The sequence below is a fragment of the Amblyomma maculatum genome, chromosome 6 (genome assembly GCF_055883805.1).
Source record: "Amblyomma maculatum isolate TAMU_Amacu chromosome 6, ASM5588380v1, whole genome shotgun sequence".
NCBI lineage: Eukaryota > Metazoa > Arthropoda > Arachnida > Ixodida > Ixodidae > Amblyomma > Amblyomma maculatum.
The window spans coordinates 55,015,936-55,039,776 of record NC_139349.1 but is presented as its reverse complement, the minus strand read 5'-3'; the positions used below and the strand labels follow the sequence as shown (position 1 = coordinate 55,039,776).

The window sequence follows — 23,841 nt, the reverse complement described above, 5'->3', positions numbered from 1 at the left end:
AGCCTTACTTGGCTATGTTTGCGAAATCGTGTCCGCAAAACGTGGAAAACACGGAAGCAAAATGCAACATGGGATATGCCGTCACATAAGTTGAGATCGGTAGTTATGAATGGGTACGAGTGACTAGTGGTATATAAATGTAATGTCATATCTAGTCGTGAGTCATTGTAGTTTAGTCAAGAGTCATAGTCACTTGTCATCTGTCAGATCGGAGATCCAATATGGATGACTATGGATTGAGTTCATCACTTGTGTAAGTTAGTCATGACTCAAAACTGCTGTGTCACGACACTCGAAAACTACCAAGTCATGACAACCTAAGAGCTCTAAAGAGCAGCCAACGCACATGCTTTCGCACTGCTACAGTGCAGGTCGTTGCAGGGCTCTAAAAAATTTTGACTCCAATACCTCATGCAGTCTTCACCAGACCGCCTACTGTTTGCTTTGTCGTTGCGAAAAATAAAATAAATAAACCACGGATAAAGGGCAGGATGCTTCAGAGGTATGGCAGAGTTGTGGCCGTCGGCCACAACACATATCCGCGTTATCAAGCTGCTCTGAACCAAATAATTCTCGCGACGATAACTGTGCTTCGTCCACCTTCCTCTCTGACATTGAATGGGAAGCGTTATTTGTGCTCAGTTTTCAAGCACTGGGAACCATTTGAGATCGTACGTGTTGCCTCATTCTCGACCGTTAATGTATATATATATATATATATATATATATATATATATATATATATATATATATATATATATATATATATATATATATATATATATATATATATATATATATATATATATATATTTGCGAGACAAGCGTATACTTAGCGGTTCGCTTGGTTACGTGTTCATCGGTCCGTAGCTGCTCATTGAACCCGTTCATGCGTCGTAGAGCTGTCCTTTTCACAAATTTCTTTCGCCATTCATCACACACTCGTTCATATATACACAAAACGTTAGAAATACATCCTCGCAGCCAGCTGGCCACCTTGCGTCACATCTGTCCGCAGGGCGAAAGTATACGCAGTGTTGACGCAGGCATCCTAAGCAGTGCATTGCCCTCGCTGGCCGTGATCTCAGGCCATCGTCTCGATTAAGAAGGGAGGGGGAGGGCAGAGGCACCTTGATGACGAGGTAAGCGCTCTCAATTAGTCTGCTTCCACGTCTCGGCCTCCCTTCATTTTTGTGCTTCTTGTTCGTCGTCAGTTTACTCTGGGGATTACGCGTGCTATGCGCGGGACACCTTGGGTCGCGTTCTGGGCAGCCTGGGAGGGTGGAAGAGGGGGAGTGAAAAGCACACACACCTCTGATCCACTCTGGCGCCTCAGTCTCGTGCGTGCTAGTGTGTGCGCGCGCGCACTTCCTCGAAGACCGACCGCTCTTTGACCGCGGTGGCCAGGCGGGGTTGAAGCGTTCACGCACGGCACCATCGAGGAAGCATGCGAACACGCTACAAGCGCACACGTATAAAAACAAAATGAAGAGGCGAGAAAGAGAAAATGAAGGTGAACTGTCTGTCTGTCTGTTCGACGACGAGGTCGCCGGCTCTTTTATATCGTCGGTGCTTTTATTTCCCCCAAACGCCAAGACAAGCCTTTATGCCTCGGCAGCCGCGTGGGTCGATCATGGAGGTCGATCGGGCACTGCGCGATGCCAGGGGCTTCGTCAAAGTGTGAAATAGAGGAATGCATACTGAGCGTGTATGAAACTACATGCACTGCAACTGTCGAGACCATGATCGGCTACAGTTGGCGGATTGTGTTGGATTATGCAGTTTATTTTGTTAGTTGATCCATTCGGAGATTTTTTTTTTTTTTTTTTTTTGCGAACCTTCCTCGCCGCCTTCACTGGCGGTCTGTTTTGTTTACGGTCACTGCCTACATGTTTTGTTTATCGTGGATAAGTTAGCTATCGTGTTCGTCCTGTACTCGCTGCGCGCGCGCTTCTGCCGATAGGTATTTTGTCCGCAGTATAAAGGGCCGCGGCTCGAGATGTCGGGGCGCCGACAAAGGCTTGCAGCTGTCCGCTAGTGGAGATCAGTGGTCCGCACAGTGTAGCTTTGCTTGTCCAGGCAGGGTCTCTTGGAGCTTTCTCCTAGAGTATTGCAGGCACTTTCCTTAACATCTCGCATACAATGGGTCTGCCTTGCTGAGCTGCGAGCGTTTTACATCGGTAAAACCACTCGTGCCTCAGTTCTCGGTATAGCTTTTCATACTCTATACGTGACGGTCAGTACCTGCGCTCTGTTTGCGTTGTGACGTCGTCTTGAAGCATCGCCTCTTGGGACAGTTCGCAGACTCGACCACTTGAAGCGATATGGATGCCTTTCAGGAAGGGAGGTCTGAGATATCGCGAAGTGGAGTTGAACAGGCAGCGTTAATTTCTTTTCTTTCTTTGGTCGACACGCAGCTGACGACAATAGAAGATGTTCGGGGAACGAATCTTTCATGCACGTAATCTTTCGGTCGAATCTGTATTGTTGCGGCTGTATTGTCGCCCAGGCGTGCAACTGATCGCTACGACCGTGTGGAGCCCAGAGTTTCACGCACGTTTGACAAAGGCGCGACTTTGTGGGCATGCACCACATTTCGGACGACTCGCTTCTCGTTGGCACCGTCTTATCTCTGCTCACCCGGCTGATACAACTGTTACGGTACTAAGATGAGAGCTGGCTCGGTGGGAGAATCGCCTGAACGCTTTTTTATGACCTCGCACTTTCTGTGTCCTTGCCCGCCAAGCGCCGCAGCTGTCGTGTTACTCATGTACGCGTACTGCTTTTGGGTTCCTTGACGCGGTTTCCTTTTCAAGCAGCCATCCAAGCTTGAAAGGATCGCGGGCGTGCTGCATGTAGCGGATGCTTTGGAGCTGCGGAGCGTCATTTTCCGGAGCCCGAAAGGGGGCCGTTGTTTCAGAACATCCGGTCACCACCTGGAGTATGTAAACTTTTGCTCTTCTTTACCTGCGTGCTGCATTCGAGGTCCTGCACTTCCGGTTTGATCGATGTTTGAACAGCATTAGTGACTTCTCTTTAGTTTTAAAGTGGTGGTGATGCAGAAGGCATTGCTCTGAGCTTGTATGAATATGTTTCGCGTCAATGCGCCTTTGTCGGACTTAACACTCGTCGATGCTTCGCGCGTCGACTCGTCGTTACCACACTTACCCGATTTTGTAGGGGCCTTTTCTACAACACCACAGTCGCGCGTAGAGCCTGTGGTGTAGGTGGTCTGATTTCCCCCTCTAGTTTAATTTGCTTCTCTCCATTTCCCCACTCCCCTCGAAGGACTGGGACGCCAACATCTCAGTGTCAATGGTCACGAATGCATGCACGCTGTTGTCCACCGGATGTGCCAAATATATCCCTTACCGAAGTGTGCGTAATTTTTTTTTTATATTATGATGACAACATGGGTTAGGAAGTAACAACAAACCATACAGGTCAGGATTAAATAAGAACTCCAACGGTATAATGCGAATAATTCTGTTTTCGTGAATTGCGCACATGTGTTAAGTAAGTCCCGTTTTTTTTTTTTTTTTTGCTTTATTTTCGCCTTATGGAGTAAACAAGAACGTGACATATTGAACACGGTGTACTGAAGATCATTATCACTGTGGATCGCGGATTGAGCAACTCTCGCATCGAGCCGTGGCACTGCAAGCTGCTCTGTGCGCCGACACGTACCCAATGTGCAACGGTGCTCGAGACACTCTGAGGCAGTGTTGCTGCCTCGGCCACACTGCATTGGTTGGCTGCACCGGTTCTTCAGTTTGCGCCTTGCTTCTTTTATTTGTCACGCTTAACTCGGCGGAACCGTTCTGGCGGCCTCCTTTCCGCTGCCTCTTATTTTTGGCCCATTAGAGACGTGTCTCCTTGAGAGCCCGGCGTCGCCTCTGTGTGGCTGAAATCTTCGCGGGAATCTAGCCTGACGCGCATATGGAAAACAATAACGAGCGGCCGCCTTCTATCGCTTCCGGACATCTCGCCTCTTTCTGGGCGAATGGCTATCCGTGAGAAGTTTCTTATGCTAAGCGTCTACGATTGCCTTGCATGAATGAAAAGGAGAGGAGGGAGGGCGCGTATTGAACGCCCGCAGCTTCGTGGAAGAGGGAACGAAAGTGCGTGTCGTGAAAGCGTGACCCCGTTGTACCGCTTGACCTGTTCCTAACGGGAGGTGACACCGACAATACCCTTTTAGGCGGCATCCAAAAAACAATGGACGGACTCGCAACTGTCGAAGCTCTCTGGGACTAATACCTGCTCTGCATGCAGTCTGCGTGGTTTGCCGTCCTCTCCTATACCCTGTTCCACTGTCCTCGTGCTCCGCATTTTTCTTGTGTGTGTGTGCGATACATATAGAGCGGGCGCTGAGGTTCAACAGCAACACGCCGCCTCATACGTTACACGAAAAGGGCTGGCCTCGCCTGGAGCTAACCTATACTGTACGCGCGCTTTACCGAGAAATCGTTAATGCCGGCCTAAACGAGCGATCGGAAGCGGGCTGGTGGGCGGACTGGTTGCGCGCATTTGTTTGTTATCTGTGCGACGAGAATTGCCGGCGACCGCGTTGGGTTTCCCGGATTCGCTCGGTTGCGTTTCAGCTGTTCGCGCCACTAGCCCTGCTTGTTCGCGCTTCTGGTTTGCCTCCTCCTATTTCGTGTTTTCTAATACCTTCCGTAGTGCTCGCAGCTGCTTTAATTCTGCAACTGGGAAAGAGGTTGCGGGAGCGATAGCGGGCTTGCGCAGCCGCATTTACATTAAGGCAATTATGGAAATGCTTGTGTATGCTGAAATTTCGCTGTGACAATAAGAAAAAAAAGTAAAAAGAAGTATAAATTTAGTCAGTATTAGCGAGATTTAGAATAGGGAGACCATATCGGTTAGGGAGATAGTGTAATTATGAAAACCGCACCCTTCATCGCAGCATTCCGCGCGTGCGCATTGTCGCCCCGCGATTGCCGTATGTCCTTAAACGACAGGGTTCCCCTATTCTAAAACTCGCTATAATTTTGAATTCTCAGCTACATCCGCTATGGCGTCCCTCATACAGGGCGGCCACTGTTGCACCAATTGCTCGATATTCTGCTCTAAACCCGAAGCGGGGCTAATGTATCGCCCCTGGATTGATTAAGCCAGAGCGGAGCTGATTCATCGGAGATGGGTCTGCCGTGTATTATCGCGACTGCTTGTAAGCTGTTTTGCCGTAAAAAGAAGTGTTGTCGCCGAAACGGTGCTGCTAACGTTTGCGTTTTCAAGGAGCGACTTGACGAACATCTCAAGCAGTTCGGCTTTGAAGGCATATTTTGATGGTAAATATGCAACACGGCCACTGGGCGTGCCGCTTCAGAAGCGACTGGTGGTTTGCTAGAGAGAGAATATTACCAAAAATGCTGTTGTTGAGAAGCACCGCTGGCCTTTTCATCAGGATTCAGTGGGAGAGATCGACTTCACGAAGTTCCTATATACGTCGCTTTATGAGGCATCAGGCGTATATGCACTCGAGTCCGGAGCTCAAGCAGCTGGATGACGCTGCACCAGAACGTCTAAATGTAGTTCCTGAAAATGGAGCAGACATCGAACAAGTTTTGCGGAGTTGGAGTGGTCAGAAAAAAAAAAAAAAAAATCAAGGCCCGGACCTTTTATTTCGCTACTGAAAAGTACTCGGTGTAGCAACTTGTGCTGCACGGAAAATTGGTGTATCATCGGCGCTTCCTTAACTCATCAAATTGCCTGAAGTATATGGTTGCCGATCTGCTCCGGGTTATCAGTAGAGACCTCTCGTTGACAAGTGGTATTCCCTGCAGTGCCCAATTATGTTTCATCTGGCACCTCCAGGGTTGGCAGCCATCGGGACTTGAAAAACAGTGTCAGAAATATCCCCCGCTTGTCTGAGCGTTAGGGCCCTCGCGAATCCTAAAAATGTGACTAGTATATATATATATATATATATATATATATATATATATATATATATATATATATATATATATATATATATATATATATATATATAGTGGAAATGAGGGTATTCGTTATAATACATGAAGGAAAGAAGCCAACAGTCGGCGAGGCCAAGGAAAGCATTGAGGATTGTACTTTGTCTTTCTTTTTTTTTTATTTTTGCTTCGGTAATCACGTAAATTAGAGCTCATGGGTTCGGTCCCCACCATCGGCACGTTGTTTTTCCTTCTACTTTGTGTTTATCTTTCCCCTAAAACAGATTACATTACTAATTTATGTGATTACCGTAGTAAAAATAAAAAAGAAAGACAAAGTACAATCCCCAATGCTTTCCTTGGCCTCGCCGACTGTTGACTTCTTTCCTTCACACACACACACATATATATATATATATATATATATATATATATATATATATATATATATATATATATATATATATATATATATATATATATATATATATATATATATATATATATATATATATATCTTTGCACGGACTGCACAGCCGCCTGCGAAGTTGTTTACTCGACTGTCGGCGCTCGTTGATGTCGGCGCAGTTATAAAGCATGCGTTTTATTCGCGCGTGGCTCTGGCGCCCAACGCCCTGTCACTTTCTTTCTATCTCCCTCTGATTTCTTTTTACTCTTCCTCTTGTAGGTCATTGCCGCCCGCGAATGCGGTTGCTACACTCGCGTGTCTCCCTCCCCCTCCCTTTTTATGCCGGCTTCCGCGGCCCTTTTCCAGCCCCTCGTCAACCCACCGCGCCCCCTTTCCCGTCCCCCTCCATCGAGGGAGGCAGCAGCACATCGTAATCGAAGGAGAGGCAGTTATCAGAGCAGAAACCTGGCGCCGCCGATTCGAGGTTACCCGACGGTCCAGAACTTGAGCCTTTCCTGTTCCTCTCGCTCTCTCGATAAATGCATTGTTGCAGAAGACGGCGCTTCTGCAGCGTATTGGCGGAAAGCAAGTATATATATATATATATATATATATATATATATATATATATATATATATATATAAAACGCAGTAAAGTACCGCGCTTGAAGTCCTGCCCTCGGACTGCGCACATGTGGGTCGCGAGCGCGCGTAAGCATTGGCTTGTTATCACTTTTTTTTTTCTTTTAATGTATTTGGCGATCCCGAAGCACTGCAGCTTGTTCAAAGTCATTGAAGTCTGCCACGGAAGTGCACACATTGTGGATTGTGTTGTTTGGACTTCTCTGCTTGCCACTTGTGCGAAGGAGCTAGAAAACGTTTTCTTTGGCGAGAGGCAACGAGGAATTCGATATGGTTCCCCAAGGTTTACCTCTCAGAAAGACCAGATCGAATTGGCCGAGATATCAAAGCTAATCAATAAGCGCAAGGTGGCCGATATAAGGAAGTATAACATGGAGAAAATTGAGCATGCTGTAAAGAACGGGGGAAGCCTTAAAGCGGTAAAGAAGAAATTGGGCATAGGCAAAAACCAGATGTATGCGATAAGGGACAAGGCGGGCAACGTCATCACTAATATGGAAAAGATAGTCAAAGTAGCCGAGGAGTTCTATACAGATCTCTACAGTAGCCAAAGCAGTCAGGACCGTAATGAGATTGCCGGTAGGGAAAAACAGTCAGACGTTCCACCTGTGACGAAGGACGAGGTCAAGAAAGCACTAGAAACTATGAAAAGGGGGAAATCAGCTGGAGAGGATCAGATAACTACAGATTTGCTGAAGGACGGGGGGGATATCGTGCTAGAAAAACTGGCCACCCTGTATACGCAGTGCCTGGTGTCATCGACGGTACCGGAACCATGGAAGAATGCAAACATTATCCTCATTCACAAGAAAGGGGACTCTAAGGACCTTAAAAACTACAGGCCAATCAGCTTACTGTCTGTTACATATAAGGTATTTACTAAGGTAATCGCTAATAGAATCAGGACAACCTTAGACTGCAATCAAGCAAAGGATCAAGCAGGGTTTCGGAAACGGTACTCTACTATCGATCATATCCATACCATCAATCAGGTGATAGAAAAATGCTCGGAATATAACCAGCCCTTATACATAGCATTCATTGATTACGAAAAAGCATTCGACTCAGTTGAAACCTCGGCGGTGATGCAGGCATTGCGAAATCAGGGGGTAGACGAGCCGTACGTGAAAGTGCTGGAAGATATATATAGTGGCTGCACAGCAACCATAGTTCTGCATAAAGAAAGTAACAAAATTCCCATAAAGAAAGGTGTTAGGCAAGGAGACACAATCTCCCCAGTACTATTCACAGCTTGTTTAGAGGAAGTATTCAGAGACTTGGAATGGGAGCAGTTAGGGATAAGGGTAGATGGAGAACACCTCAGTAATCTGCGATTTGCTGATGACATTGCCTTGCTAAGCAACTCGGGGGATGAACTGCAAATAATGATTAATGACCTAGACAGGAAAAGTAGAAAGGTAGGCTTGAAAATCAATATGCAGAAGACTAAGGTAATGTTCAACAGCCTCGGGAAGGAACAGCAGTTTACATTAGGTAGCGAAATACTGGAAGTAGTAGGCGAATATGTCTACTTAGGACAGGTAGTAACCGCAAATCCGGACCACGAAAAGGAAATAACAAGAAGAATACGATTGGGATGGAGCGCATTTGGCAAGCACTCGCAGATTATGACTATCAGCTTACCGGTATCGCTCAAGAGGAAAGTATACAACAGTTGCATCTTGCCTGTACTCACCTATGGGGCTGAAACGTGGAGGCTAACCAAGAGAGTTCTACTTAAGTTGAGGACAACCCAGAGGGCTATGGAACGAAAAATGGTAGGGGTAACATTAAGAGATAGAAAGCGTGCAGAGTGGGTCAGAGAAATAACTCAAGTTACCGACATTCTAGTAGAAATTAAGAAGAAGAAATGGACATGGGCAGGACATGTAGTGCGAAGAGAGGATAACCGATGGTCGCTGAGGGTAACAAACTGGATTCCAAGGGAAGGAAAGCGTAGCAGGGGGCGGCAGAAAGTTAGGTGGGCGGATGAGATTAAGAAGTTCGCAGGGGTCAAGTGGATGCAGCTAGCACAGAACCGGGTTAAGTGGAGAAATATGGGAGAGGCCTTCGCCCTGCAGTGGGTATAATCAGGCTGATGATGATGATGATGATGATGATGATGATGATGACCTCTCAGAAACCGTGGCTGGTATCGCGGCTCCACAGTTGAGGCTTGGTACTTATGCCAGGTTCTGGGCCAGCTCAGTTGTCTAAGAGGCAAGTGTAACTACGGATACAGCACCTTCTCGAACATGCAGACCCAAAGAGACGAGTGCCCGCAATACCAGAACGATGAAGATGTTTTGTGCATGCCAAACCATCAGTGTACCCCATGCCGTGCGGAAGAGAACGATCGCTCCAGAATCCACAGCGATATCTGTCAAGCATTAGTGGCGGCGGGCGATATGTTCTGCATGGTAGTCGGCGAAACGAGGAAAGGAATGTGAGGGGCGGGGGGGTCAGGAGGGGGTTACTACGACAACCACCCTCAGTGTTGCTACCGTGGGGATTAGGAAACGAGGAGGGCTACCGTGCATTGAGGAAGGTATGGAGAGAGCGGAACAATTAATTAATAGACAACCGGAGCGGGACCGCCTTCGTACGGCGCAACGTGTTAAGTGACCGTTCCCTGTGCTTACGCGTTGTTCTGTTTAAGTAGGGGCACAAAACTCAAAAAGATTGCTCTGTCGCTCTTCACTTCCTTGCCCTTGAAATATCTCCAAATGATAATACCTTAACAGATGTGTCCTCGGAGCTTTTCTTTTCCCATGGCTGAAATAGGTGCTGTAGTTTTAAAGCGTCAGCTGTACTACTGCAACTTCGAATTTCGCCTAGCTGTGTCTGAATGACCTTGACCAATAGTTAAGATGTCCCGAAAAGTGAAACAGATACTGCGCCTTCCTTTCCCCTGAAAACCAACCTAAGAATATATAAATAGATGGCTGAATGAAACGGCGGTGTTAAAAGATATCGCGTCCACTCTTCCCCTAATTCAAACCTTCAAGCCGTGTAAACCTTGCTCTGTCATGTAAAACCATCGGAGCCTTCGCTCGTATCACAAGGCTCAATCCGTCCAGAACACTCACCATTTTTTCAAGAAACATTCTTTTGAATTTCAATTTTATTTTGAGAACATGCAGACATATGTCGCGTACTAAAGTTTCCACTTTAATTTCGGCCGCCGGGGGTTCTTAACGCACACTGACATCGCACTCCGCTGCACCAAAATAAATTATGTGTGCTGTGTGAATCCGCCGCGTCAGCGCAGTGGTTATGATGCCCGACTACAGTACCGGAGTACCCGGTTCGAGCCGGACCGCCGGCGGCTGCGTTTCGATGGAGGTGAAACAAAGAGGCGTCCGTGTGCTGTGCGATGTCATTGCACATTAAAGAACCTCAGGTGGTCGAAATTTCCGGAGTCCTCCACTACGACGTCTCTCATAGCCTGAACCCCTTTGGGATGTTAAACCCTACAAACCAAACCAAACTCTCTGGGAAGCTGGATTCTCGCCTTGTTATACTGCCGCAGAGCAGAAATGTGCGGCTTAAATTTGCTCGTTCTGTCCAAGATACCCTAGCATGGAAAACTTCATGGGCCCTGCGGCCATCCTCTCGTCCAGGCACTGACTGCCCTACAAGACTTCAGGAGAAAGGAGAGACAGAATCTAATTGAATTCTCGCTGTTGCTTTTGATATTTTAGATGCAACAAAGCCGAAACCGCAGCAGAGTGAAAAATATCTATCTTCGATCTTCGATCAAGTAGGCCTAGAGAAGGAGCAGCCGGTTCAGGTGTGGTTTTGTTTGACGCTGCTGTTCACAAGCACCTTTGGGAATCTAGTCTCCTTGCTTGAAGCACCTCTTTGCAGCTATGCACAGTTGGCTTCCTCATCTCAGAACATATACTCAAGAGTCAAGAAAGGCAGCCACATATGCTTTGCTTCATTTTTTTTTTTTTCATTTCAACTACTGTAAGTTGCAGCCATGGCCGAACCGCCATTGCGATGAAAGGCTTCCGGAAATAGAGGAGACAGTTGAAAGCACCACGTTACCCCCCTTTCTCCCATCCCAAACCAGAACATCAATCCTCCTCCTCCTCCTTCCGGAAATAAGATCTGAAACCGGGTTACGTGGAGAAATATGGGAGAGGCCTTCGCCCTGCAGTGGGTATAGTCAGGTTGTTGTTGTTGTTGATGATGATGATGATAATGATGATGATGATAGATCTGAAATACGTTTATAGATCTTGGCAAGGGTAGATATTCGGGCCAGTTTAGTGCACAGATTCGGGGGAATGCTCCTCGATTAGAAAGAGCCCTTGGAGCACAGTCGCCCGCTTGCTTTTTTTCGACTGTTACAACCGACGACGAGTCCGTGGAAGTTGGAACTGTCTCGCCGCGCCTACAACCACCGGCGGCAGCGCACGCGCGACGCGAAACAGCTCACAGGAAGCCCGGCGGGCGCGGCGGAGGCGCGCGCGAAATCCGACCTCTGCAACAGAGAGTGCTTCTCAGACAGGCATTGGGTGCTTTTTATTCGCGACATCGCGAGACTCTGCTGTCTCGTACGGGCGAGCTGAGCGGTGGGTTCGCTGAACCATGCTCGTCTCTCTGCCTTTTTTCAGTTGTGAGTTTTGGATCGTTGCTCTAGCACAGAGTTCAGGCTCTTCGGGCTCGACCGTGCGACCACCAACAGCGTTGCTCATATATGTCATTCAGGAAACGGTGGAAACAGGCGCGCGGCTCTCAGCCGCCGAGTGATGAGTGATGATCCATTCGTTGGTGATGCGTGGAGGCTCCTCGCTATCCACATACGCAAACACGATGCATATCGGGCAGGGCAGCAAATGTTTCTTCTCCCCTTCCTGAACGCTGCGTCTGTTTCAGTTATATGATGCTTGTCTTTGCGATGTTGGGTTATGATGAGACGATGATTATATATATATATATATATATATATATATATATATATATATATATATATATATATATATATATATATATATATATATATATATATATATATATATATATATATATATTGAAAGTGAAAGTTTAATAGATTGAACATATATACAAAGCGCATAAAAATGCAGACGAGGGTCCCATAGTCATAAGACTGCTGACTGCACTGGGACCCTCGAATGGAGGAAGTGAGGGGCTCATTATATATATAATGAAAGGAGTCCAAGGTAAACGTAGGGGATATTTTTTTTATACTTTCGAAGTTGGTATTTACCACCATACCATCAGCGCGTAGTTTTCATTCTACTTTGAATTTGATTATCTTTCTCCCTAAAATCATCACAGGACTAATTCTGGTCAATATCAATTTCAGTAGTACCTAGTAAAACACTTTATTTCAGAGCAGAAATCAACGGCTGAAATGAGGTTTGCCTGCCACACTAGGCTGAGCTGATCCTCCTCGCGAGAAGCTAGCCAGGTATGCCTAGAGAGGACTGGGGACCTGGGAGGAGGGAGGGGTAGTATATATCCTCGTTTACCTTGGACTCGCGACTGTTGGCTCCTTTCATTGTATCATAACGAGCCCCTCAATTCAATTCTCTGCTTAACAGCTTGCGAGGGTCTCGATCGGTTCTGGCAGCCTTGAGGCCAAAAGATGGCGTAAGAGGGTTCTCGCACAAAGAGCTACTGTATATGTAGCATATACAGTAACTCTACTCGCACAGCTTCCGTCCTCCCTTATGATCACGTAACACGTGACGCTCGCGGTATCACCAGACGGTCCTCGTTCGCCGCTATGGATGGGGTGGCGCTAGTGAACACTCTCAGGTACTGTATCTCAAGGTTCGGTTACAGCCTACATAAATACCCACGAATGTGGAAGGTGGGACAGCTGTCAATGTTGTTCAGTTGGAAGAGCACTGGACGCGACATTCGGAGGCTTTGGGTTCGGCTCCCACCATAGGCACGTAGTTAAATTTAGCGCGTAGCACTACTAGCCGCAATCACGGATTTCGCCGATGTCGGTCCGAAGCCGCTCACTCTCTCTGTCTTCGAGAGCTCGAAGTGGAGAAGGAGAAGATGACGACGCGCGCGTCGTGCGGCTCAGCATTAAGGAGGCGGAGCGACCGCACAGCAGCAGCAGAAGCTGCTCTCTCTCTCTCTGTCCATCCCTCTCTCCATGTGCTTGAAAAGGAGGAAGGGAAAGTGGCGACGCACTGAGGAGATGGAATGGTCGCATAGATGCACCTAGAAGGCAGTGAGAGAGGAGCGTGTTAATTGCGGGCGTGGCGGCCGTTACTGGGCAGCATTGCACAAACGTGTGTTACTCCGGGGTGAGCAGTCGTGTGCCGCTCGTCCTCAACTTCGGCATCTCTCCCCTCGCATTAGTGACTCCTCAGCCTTCACGGACAGCAGACGTGCACGCGCGGTGCTCCCTGGATCTCAGCTCCGAGCCGCTCGCCGCGTCATGAAGCAGCTTGTGCTTACCTCCGCGCCTAAGCAGTGCGTAACTATGCAAATCGGCCGTAATTTTCTTTTTCCTTCCACTTTCAAATTAATTATCTTTCTGCCTAAAATTGTTACAGGACTAATTCTGGTCAATATCAACTTCAAAAGTATATATAAATGAAAGATATCCCCTACGTTTACTCTCACAGACTTCTGGCTTCTTTTGATGTATCCTAACGAGTCTCTCATTTCCTCTCTCTCTCTCTCTCTCTCTATATATATATATATATATATATATATATAGTCAGCCGTCTTGTGCACCACAATTTTTTACTCCTGGAACAATTAATTAATTAATTAGATTATATTTTATAAATTTATTAATTATTGACTTTAGACAATAAATAGTACTTGGAAAGTTGGAGGGCACCTTCAGAAACCCCCATTGCATTTATTTGCGATAAAGAAAGCTTCACGTGTAACTTTTTTCTGACTTCCAATGAAAGCCCTCAAAATACAAGAACAATCATGTGGCAAGAGCAATTCCACACCATGATTGTGCTGCTCTCAATCGTGGATTGAGTGAACCAAAACCACCTGCGGCCTTGACTCAACTATTTGGACTAGTTAGAACATTTTATTTGATCATTCCAGTTGGAACATTATATTTCAATTTTCCTGGCATTCCAATGTTTTTAAAAAGACCTGGAGGGGTGCAACACTGCTGGACCACATGTCGAGGCATAGCTCTGTTGATATATAAGACACAAGGCTGATTTTAGTGTTTATTTCATTGATTTCTTATGTTGTGACGATTATGAAGTCTTGTGATCACTGTAGTAAACTACTGCAGTTTCTATGTTTATTAGTAAAATTGTAAATTGGTCTAGAAGAAAGGGAAGGCACAGTATCTGTGACCTTCCAGGTGGACACCTGAACCATGCCATTAAAGGAAGGGCAGAAGGAGGTATTAAAAGAAAAAAGAGCTACCATAAGGGAGGGCTCCAAAAGAAAGAAAATTTAATGGGCCGCCGCGACTTAACTGAACAGCTTTAATAATGGCCGAACCCACCAAATCTGGCACCAGGTTGCACCACTCTTACCTAAATTAGCACCAGGGAGGTGGTGAAGGGTGGCTGTTCCTGGCCCTACAGGGCTGGGACTGGTAGGTCAACGCCACTTGCGGCCACCAATTTTTATCTGTTGTAGGCCGTCATCCGCCACCAACGGCTGTTGTGGGGGAGGGGGTGTCTTTCTTTCCCTCTTCTCTTCTCTACTTTCTCTCTTCTGTCCGCATTTTCTTTCCCATCTTCCTACAGCCACAACGACACCTATAGCACCACCCTAAAAATGGCGTTCGTTCTCTAGTCCGAACGCGGGTGCAGATTGATGGGATCCCCCACAATTATTCTGGAGGCCTCCACTATGGTAGCTCTTTCTCTCTTTCTTCTTTCACTCTCTTCCTCCTAGCTTTCCTTATAGCACAGTTCGGGTGCCCACCAGGAAGTGTGACAGATACAGCTCCTTACCTTTGCACCATCCACCATATAGAGGCTCCCAAGACTATACTGTCCTCACTCCTCCTCTCCATGGCAATCTACATATGGCATAGCATATGTGCTTATCAACACCTGTAGTTCAAGGTCAAATTGCAGCTTAAAATGACCTTGATGAATGTGAGCAGTAGAGCCAACCTTTTAAAACACACCTGGGAATTTTCCAAAAGGAAAGCGCGATTGGACCCAATGGCTTTTTTGCATTTGAACACTCACACACACTACTAATTGTTCGCACGAGGTAATGAAAGATATGTGTGCTTGCTGGATATCTGGTGTTTCTGCTTGCTTAAATAGTTTTATGATATGTTTTATGATATGTTTTAGTAGTGGCATTTTGTTTATGCTGCATAGAGTTCATGAATGTTTTCTACTCGTTCAAAATTTGATTACGATAGCAATACTACGTCAGGTTTCGGCCTGTCGCATAGTCCCAGGAAGGGCCACATTTGACCTTGAACAGCCGCAAAGAAGATGAAGAAGACAAAGAACACTCGGTCACCCACAGCTAATCCTTTCGATCCACTTCAGTTCAGCAGCATTGAACCCTTGTCATTTATTTGTGGGCTGGTAGCTTACGTTCTCCCGTCATACCCTTAAAGGATGAGCTTAAGTGTCCCCAATAATGTAGCACCTTACACTGATAGGGTGTGATAGGGGAGTAATGTACCAGGCAAAAGAAGCTTCCACCAATGCTATCGCAATTCAACTAGGGTTAACCAGAGTTAGACCACAACTAATTTTTTTAACTGTGCCTTGGTGATAGCACTGGCTGACGAAACTCATGTGGCTGTGTTCTTGTTCTGTCCTTTGCAGTTCGCACCACCTAAACCATCTTCAGCAGTACCACGGACTTGAGGTGTGGCAAGGTGCACAAGGCTTCGGCACTGATAACAAGAGTTCTCGAGCAGCGGGACTTCAGGTATTTTCACTTTAAAACAAAGAAAGGGGACACTAGCATCAAGGAAATTTTACTTGAAATGCGTTATGAGTGAAGTTGCACAAATCAACATAATTTGTTAACCCTTAAGGGTTTCATTGGGGACATTACGTAAAGGATGGGATATGAACATTTAACAACCATACTTACATATGAAAGAGCATATAAAATTAGCACGACGAAACAGTCAGATAAACAAGACTTGCAAAAAAGGTAACAAAAGGATAATAGAGCACGAAATCAGAGTAGTTAATTTTGTAATCTGGCCGTTTGTTTAAAATGTGCTTGCCAGACATTCATCATAGTTGCACATATTAGCAGACAAAGTTATCATTTTCCTGGCTCCATTTCTTTTTTGTTGTACAGGACAGCTCTAGTTTCTATTGTAGCCAGCGGTAGTTTGATGATTGACCCAGGTATTTCCTTTCTTTGCTCTGGGAAAAAGGTACACACATTTCCCGTAACAATATTTATATATATATATATATATATATATATATATATATAACCGGGTTAAGTGGAGAAATATGCAAGAGGCCTTTGCCCTGCAGTGGGTATAGTCAGGCTGATGATGATGATATATATATATATATATATATATTTATGTGCAAGTTGCTTCTTACCTGTAGTGGAAAAAGGAAAACACTTTTTTTTCGTTGGAAAGTCGGCGCAGTTAATTGTTACAAAGGAAATACAGAATGCGTACTTCTATGCTTACATGGTACATATGCACAAAAAGAAACATGTATATATATATATATATATATATATATATTTATGTGCAAGTTGCTTCTTACCTGTAGTGGAAAAAGGAAAACACTTTTTTTTCGTTGGAAAGTCGGCGCAGTTAATTGTTACAAAGGAAATACAGAATGCGTACTTCTATGCTTACATGGTACATATGCACAAAAAGAAACATGTTGCATTGAGCTGTGCCTCAGAAGAGGTCAAATATAGGTCATTTAATCAGTTGTGATTAGCATACCACATTATGTGCATAGTAACATTCATATAGATTGCCATTTATGATTTCTGTTGCCTTTGCATATTTTTATTACTCTGAAGCTGCATACCCTTGCAATTCAACACAGTGCAGTTTTAGAAGGTAATTTCGTTTAGAAATTCAGTGAGTTTTATCTGGTGTAATGCAGTTGTTGCCTTGCATGTCATGAGCTTTTAATGTGCCGGTTGCATACACATTTAAGGATTTCGTAACCACGAGGTAGAAAGTTTCATTTGTATTTTATGGATAAAACTAGTAACTTGATGAGTATAATTCAGGAGATCAAATAAGAACAAAGGTGCATGTGGTGGTTGATATATTGTGTACAAATCTTGATGCAGCACATATCCCGTGCAGGTGTGCAGTAACTATGTGTCCATCAGTCCAAGTGAAGACATGTCCCTACATCACACGAGCAACTTCACGCATGACAATAGAAGTATGGACTGCTTCGGCACTGGGCCCTTTACTACAAGACTAAACATGGCAGACTCTTCACATTATCTGCACGGGCACGTGAGTGCAACTTGTCATTTTATCATTGCATCCCTTTAGTTTAGAACTGTTCACCCAGTAAGTCGAGCTATGCATGGATTGTCACAGAGTTGCCGTGCCAATTACTGCAATTCATTGCTCTCCTTGCTTGGGCTAACTTAAAACAAAGAAGTGGAATGATGTGTTCTAGCTGCTGTCGTTTCTACTGCATTATGTGAGGCATACCACAGTTCAGATGCATCACTGTTGATGACTGTAGAGGTTGAAGAAATAACTTGCTTGGAACATCTTACAATTGAATAAGCTAGGGGCACTTATGTGAATAACTCCCAATTCATGCGTTGTGCTGAGTGTTCAAATTCAGAATTATGTTCGCAGTGCACGTACAGTTCATTAAAGTTGATTTTAACGTGATAGCATTAAAGGCCTCGTTCACTGAAAATCTGGTGTCGGCGGCCGTTCGCCGGCGTTATTACTGTGAGCAAAAAAAAGGAGCATGGCGCTGGCAGGTGGTAGCTGACAGCTGACATGGCCGAGCACTAACTGGACGTAGCGTTGCCTGATGTTACGTTTGGCAGGAGCTGCCAACTCGGGATTCTCCTTGCACTTGAGAGCGTGATATCAGAATCAGCCTGCCAGGACCCTTGCATTCACCTTACCCCTAAGCCACGCAGGCATATTGATATGGTTTGATTAAAGTGGGGCTTTATATGTGAGCTGGCAGCCTACGCTATCGCATCATACCCTTAAAGGACTGTAGACACCAAATTTCGGGGGCATTTTCCTTCTTGCTAATGATGCTTAAGCCATTCCTGTATATCGATCCGCACTCAGTTTTCGCCTACGACCGCTAAATAATTTATAATTGAATTTTCTTTTCTCCCCAGTTTTAGTTTCGACAGCCACGAGATGGCTGACGTCACAATCATGTCTTAATGTGCGGCATGAAAAAGCAGCGATATAATCGCTCATTTCTCACTTTTAGTGGTTCCTGTTCTTGAGGCAGGCTGGCTTTATCACTGTAGTGAATTAAAATGATACAGCAAGGATTATATCGCTGTATTTTCATCCCTCGCATGACCTATACTTGACTGTGACGTCACAGCCATCGCTCGGCTGTTGAAACCGAATCCAAAACAGATGAGAAACGAAATTCGATTATAAATTATTCAGCAGTCGTTGACGAACGTGACTTGGTGATCTATGTACAGTAATGTCTTGGGCATCATTAAAAATGATAAAATATAAACCCAAAAATTAGATGTCTATAGTCCTTTAAAGGCAGAGCTTAAGTGTCCCCCATAATTTTTCCTTACATTATGATCTGAATATTTCTATGTATCGCATCTCCTATGTGAGATAATGTTCGAGGAGGGCTCTTTAGGTAATGAAGTGAAGCAAAGTGACACTGGTAATGGTATAGAAGCATAGGCAATGCAAAATTGCTTTTGTTAGGCAATATGGTCTTGGGAGCTTCTCTTTTACTGATGTCATGTCTTTGTAGGCTTGGCAACATTTGCAATACAGCACTAACACAAAGCTATGTGCCCCCTTCTGCATCAGCAAGTGAAACATTAGCTGGTTATCAAGCTTTTTTTCTAAGCACAGTCATAAAAAAAAATATCTCCATGAAATAGGCACTAAGCGAGTTTCACAAACGTTGTCATTGTCTGAAAATTTGCACAGATGTGATTTTGCAGTGACTAATTGAAGTGGTCACTGAGCTTTGAAAAACCTTGCTGGATGTGTCTCAGTTTCAGCTACTGTTGAATGCAGCGTAAAGATGTTTTGCTGCTTTATATTGCTCAGTACGTGCACCTTGATTATTCGAGTGTGTAAGCCATCGTTTTGTAATAGTTCGCTGGACTAATGCGTGCAGTTGCATATATTCTTTTATTCACTTTTGGCACTGCATGTCGGCTAGAAAGTTCATTTTCCTAATTATTTAATATTCCTTCTTAATTTTTGTTAACTGTTATAATTCTTTTTTGGAGGAGCCGAACACTGACCAAATCGTGTCATGAGTAAGGCGGTATGAAAAAGTTGTGTCCAATATCCAAGAAACAAGGATTTAAAATTTTAATTTGCAATTGAAAATTACATAAAACAAACTAAATGTGACCTCTTGCAGTGAAATCTGTCATTATCAGTGTGATGCAGCGCATGACCACGTATCGGGAAAATATAGCTGATTTTCTTAAGTTCACAGTGTTCTTTTTTTCTTTCAGTAGTGTTTGTAGTGTTTTATCATATTTTGTGCTTCCTCCGGTGCATCCTTCAATACAAAGCAAACACTCTTTTAGTGTTGCCTATGATGTGCTAGTAAGTAAGCAAGCCACAAGAGATATGCTTTTAGCATTTGTCACTAGATGGCGCCACAGTGTTTTGAACTGCTCTCATAAGCAGTGACACCTAAAGCCCCTGTGTTTGACCCCGGCCCACCAAAACTTTGCTGACAAGGCTGTAAAAAGCCTTGAGTATGGAAACTGGTATGGATGCTTCTTTACACTAAAAATGTCTAGTTACTGTCTGGCAGATGAGATTTATGTGAAATTTCAGTATATCACTTTTTCTGATCGCCAATTGTCGTCGTCGCTGCTCATGGTTTCCAGCATCAGCCTACATAAAATAAGGCGTGTGCACTGATCGACGAACTCTCAGTAAAGTTTTTCTACGGCGTTTCTGACAAAACAGTTATGGAACTATAGCCACTGTAAAAAGCAAGCTTTTCTTTGCACTAAAAAAAATTGGATGCTTATAAGCCACTGCTTGGTCCCTCTAATATTTAGATGCCTAATAACTTGCACATTTTAAGTAGTGCTCAATTAAAGCTGTTTCATGTGGCCTTCTTGACATTTCAGTCGTTACCCCAGAGTCCATCAGGGGTAGGAATCTCGCTGAGAAATGGCATGGGCTTGTCGGCAGAGGAGCACATGGCAGGGCCTTTTTGCCTAGAGGATTGGGCCGATGACCAAGGTAAGTTACTGCCTCCGTATAGCCTTCCTCCCTGCACCCACCAAGTTGTGAATCTGACTTTTTTATTTTTTTTTTACATGTATCCCCTAAGCACTCAAATTGTTCCGCGAATTTGTAGGTAAAATGATTTTCCCTGCTGTAGTAAAGATTTATCTTATTTAGACCGATGATTTTACTTTGGCACTTTTTTCTTTCAGCAGTTTGGAAAATTAGTGATTTGCCCTGTGTAATTGTATAGTATTTTTTTATTTATACTTGCCGTTCATCAGTGTAAACATTGAAAGGCTCTTCTTGTTGAGCATTGTTGTGTTGTTCATGCTTCACTCATAGCTCAGGCATGGGCAACCTGTGCGAAAGGTTGGTTGCCATCACTGCCTAAGACCATCTGTTAAATTGCTGTTAAAATTTCAAGTTTTATTCAGTCACAGTGCACTTTTAATGTAACCGAAGTAAACAAGCACAGCGTGAACACTCATCTCATATGCTGTGTCATGCAAGCGTGTCGTCAACCGTCCGCAGGCAGCAAGTGCCGTGACGTCATCTCAAGAAATAGCGTGCCGCTTATTGCCCGCTGCGTCACCATGAGAGCGTATATAAACGACGCTCGTGAAATAAAGACTGATCATTTTGCTTGTGTTACCGAGATGGTTCAATCGAAACACATCATACATGATTTTTACAAGTCAGGCTAGTGTCAGCTTAATGTGCCTGTTTATTAACTCTCAAATTTGCAGATTCGTATTTAGTAGACACCGGAAATTGAGGAACTAGAAAAAAAAGAAGTTGAGGCTGGAATTTCATATAGCTCATCGCAATAATGCTCTGGCCTGCCAACATGGGATTTGCATGACCAGCACGGCATTGTTGCTCCATGCTGTGAGATGCATGTCACTGAAACAGCACTGTATTCGTACATAGTGTAGAAATTACTGCAACAACTTGGATAGTGAAACCCAATTCTTTTCATTCTGTTTATCTCCAGCTAGCAACCTAAATGATGCAGCGTCAAACAGTGTCCCTGAAGTTGTTCATTAATGCCAGTAATTTATCAGGTACTGAGAGAACAGTCACGTGAGTCTCTTTGGGTGAGGTCTTGGCACACCGGGGTTCAGTGTCAGCCTTATCATCATATCAGCTTCATCTTGTTGAAACATTCTTTTTGCACTGTTAAGAAAGGACTGTCTTGAAACCTTTCTGCAATAGCAATGATAGCAGCTTTAGTACTGTGAGAAGGCTTGAAGTTAACTGTAAGGAAAAGCTGTGTGCACCGGCATACATTTTGCCATTTTTCTTGCATTTGAAGCCACATTTAAAGCTGGGCTCGTGCAATATGTCCTGGCTGGAAACTATATCTTAAGCCGAAGAAGTTTCCCTCATTTTCTTGATAATTCTCAACACCTGCTGAAAATACCTATGAACATTCTTTTTCCATTTAAGACCAATTTTAATATTATAAAACATACAAGGCATATAAATTAGGAGAACTTGTTCCTGGGCGAGTTGGTTACATTCCATTATTAATATTCAAAGGCGCAAATAACAGAGGACAAACACAATAAAAACGACGAAACGAAGTGCTCGGTGCTTTGTCTTGTCATCTTCACTGTATTTTTTGCATGTTATTCGCGCCTTTGAATATTACAAAGGCATATAAAACTGCAATTTAAAAATTACAGCGGTATATGCCTAGTGAGACCTGAAAGAGCGTGGTAGGAAAAATTCAGTTATTAGGTGAACTCCACTTGGTTACTCTTGTTTACTAGTTTTTGCGGATCATTGTTAAGAAAGAACGTACAAACAAAATTTAGCATTTATACCTTTTAAACTAATAAAATGCAGTTGTAAATGTTTGTCTGTGGTACCTTTCCAGTCTCCCCACTCTTTCTCACTGTTTGGTGCAGTAGATCACCATTCGGCTGTTTTGTGGCTTAATGCACTATTTTAGTCCAGTGCTCAGTGCTCATTTTCTACTCGCCTGCACCGTGTCTTTTTTTTTTTTTTTTTTTCTCTAGTTTTGTGGAGGAGCCTGCCAACCAGTGTGGGTGTCACTGGGACAGCTGACAGCTCTCATGGCTTCTCGGATGAGGACTTCATGGGAGGACCAGCTCTGGGTGCTGGGATGAGTGCCAGTTACTATGGTGGCCGCAGGCCGCACTCTCGTCACCTGAGCTCAAAGGTATTGGTCTTCTGCGATGTGGCATTCTAGTTCCTTGCTAAACCTTTACCTACTCTGGACAGGCTTACAATCGTATGCAGCTTGAGAACAAAGCATCAAACGTCCATCGAAGGGGGCCTCCAGCGTCCAGGATATGGCACCGACAGCGTTTTTCAAGACGTCATTGTCAGGAACAGAAAGAAACGCTCCAGAGCCGAAAAGGGGTCTGAAGGTGCACCTTGTTGGCGCTTGATTAGTCGCCCCGAATGCAGTCCAAGTGGACGCTTGGAAGCAAGTGTGTGTGTGTGTGACCACGTGCGAGCTAGTGTGCGCGTGCTGGTGCCGTGACCAGAGCTGGTAACCAGGGCACTTAGGCGCTCAAACCAGCAGAGGATAATAGCTTGCGAGGCACCGAACAAAATGGTCGTCTGTGAAATCATCGCTGTACAGTTTTCTTCTTTAATTTAGTGAATTAAATCAGTTGTTGATTTTACTGGAATTTTCTGTGACCAAATTAATGAACGCAATTCAGAAGAATCGACTGTTGGCCTAGTTGGTACACGATAAGAGTAGACACACGGCACAAACTGGACAGGCTGGAAGAAAATAACAAACACGGACAAGGCAGTACTGCAACATGTATCCACTCTTAATGAACACGTACAGTATATACATGCAACGAGAACAACTACAGCAATCGTAGTTAACCTCCTTGCGACTGCTTGCGTGCCGTCAAGGGGGTGTGTAATAGGATTAACCCCAGATCAGCTAGATTATTTGTGATCGCATGACAGCCGGTCGATCTTATCTGAGAGGTGCCTATCCCCGTGTACTTTCTTCATAGTACACTGCATTGTAGTGAGGTAGCATCATCTGCAGTCTTGAGACAGAAATAAAATGCGAAAGCTTTTGCCTCAGTTTTAACAGGGCAGCCATTTATCCCTTTCTGCTCTTTGCGGCATAGGCGATGTGCAAAATGCAAGAATACCCACTGCAGCTGCTTAGTGGTGTCGGGTTTCGAACCCAGAGACAAGGTATCAAATCCCAGCTACAGCTATTGCGTCTCAGTGGGAGGGAAATGCACGAGACGCCCGTGCACTGCATGACATCAGTACACGGTAAAGATCTTCAGGTAGTAGTCAGAATTAACCCAGAGCTTTCTGCTGTAACAACTCTTTCTTGCTTCCTTTTTAAAAATACTATGAGTATTTAACTTTCCATAGTGCAGCTGGCGAAGTTTTATGTTATGCTTTATGAGATTTATTTTGCTTTTGAGTGCCAATTGAAAATGGTGGATAGTTCCAATTTCAGT

The 23,841-nt window shown here is 44.6% G+C and overlaps 1 protein-coding gene across 3 annotated transcripts in view; it reads left to right on the top strand.

Moving 5' to 3' along the window:
- LOC146185778 (uncharacterized) overlaps positions 1-23,841 on the top strand; it is a 122,884-nt gene that overhangs the window by 64,451 nt on the left and 34,592 nt on the right. For all 3 annotated transcript variants that reach the window (XM_084606702.1, XM_084606701.1, XM_084606703.1), the window contains 4 exons: positions 15,777-15,882; positions 17,261-17,419; positions 20,260-20,374; positions 22,387-22,550. In XM_084606702.1, coding sequence (XP_084462828.1) covers positions 15,777-15,882; positions 17,261-17,419; positions 20,260-20,374; positions 22,387-22,550 — 544 coding nt within the window. The remainder of the gene's footprint in view (positions 1-15,776; positions 15,883-17,260; positions 17,420-20,259; positions 20,375-22,386; positions 22,551-23,841) is intronic.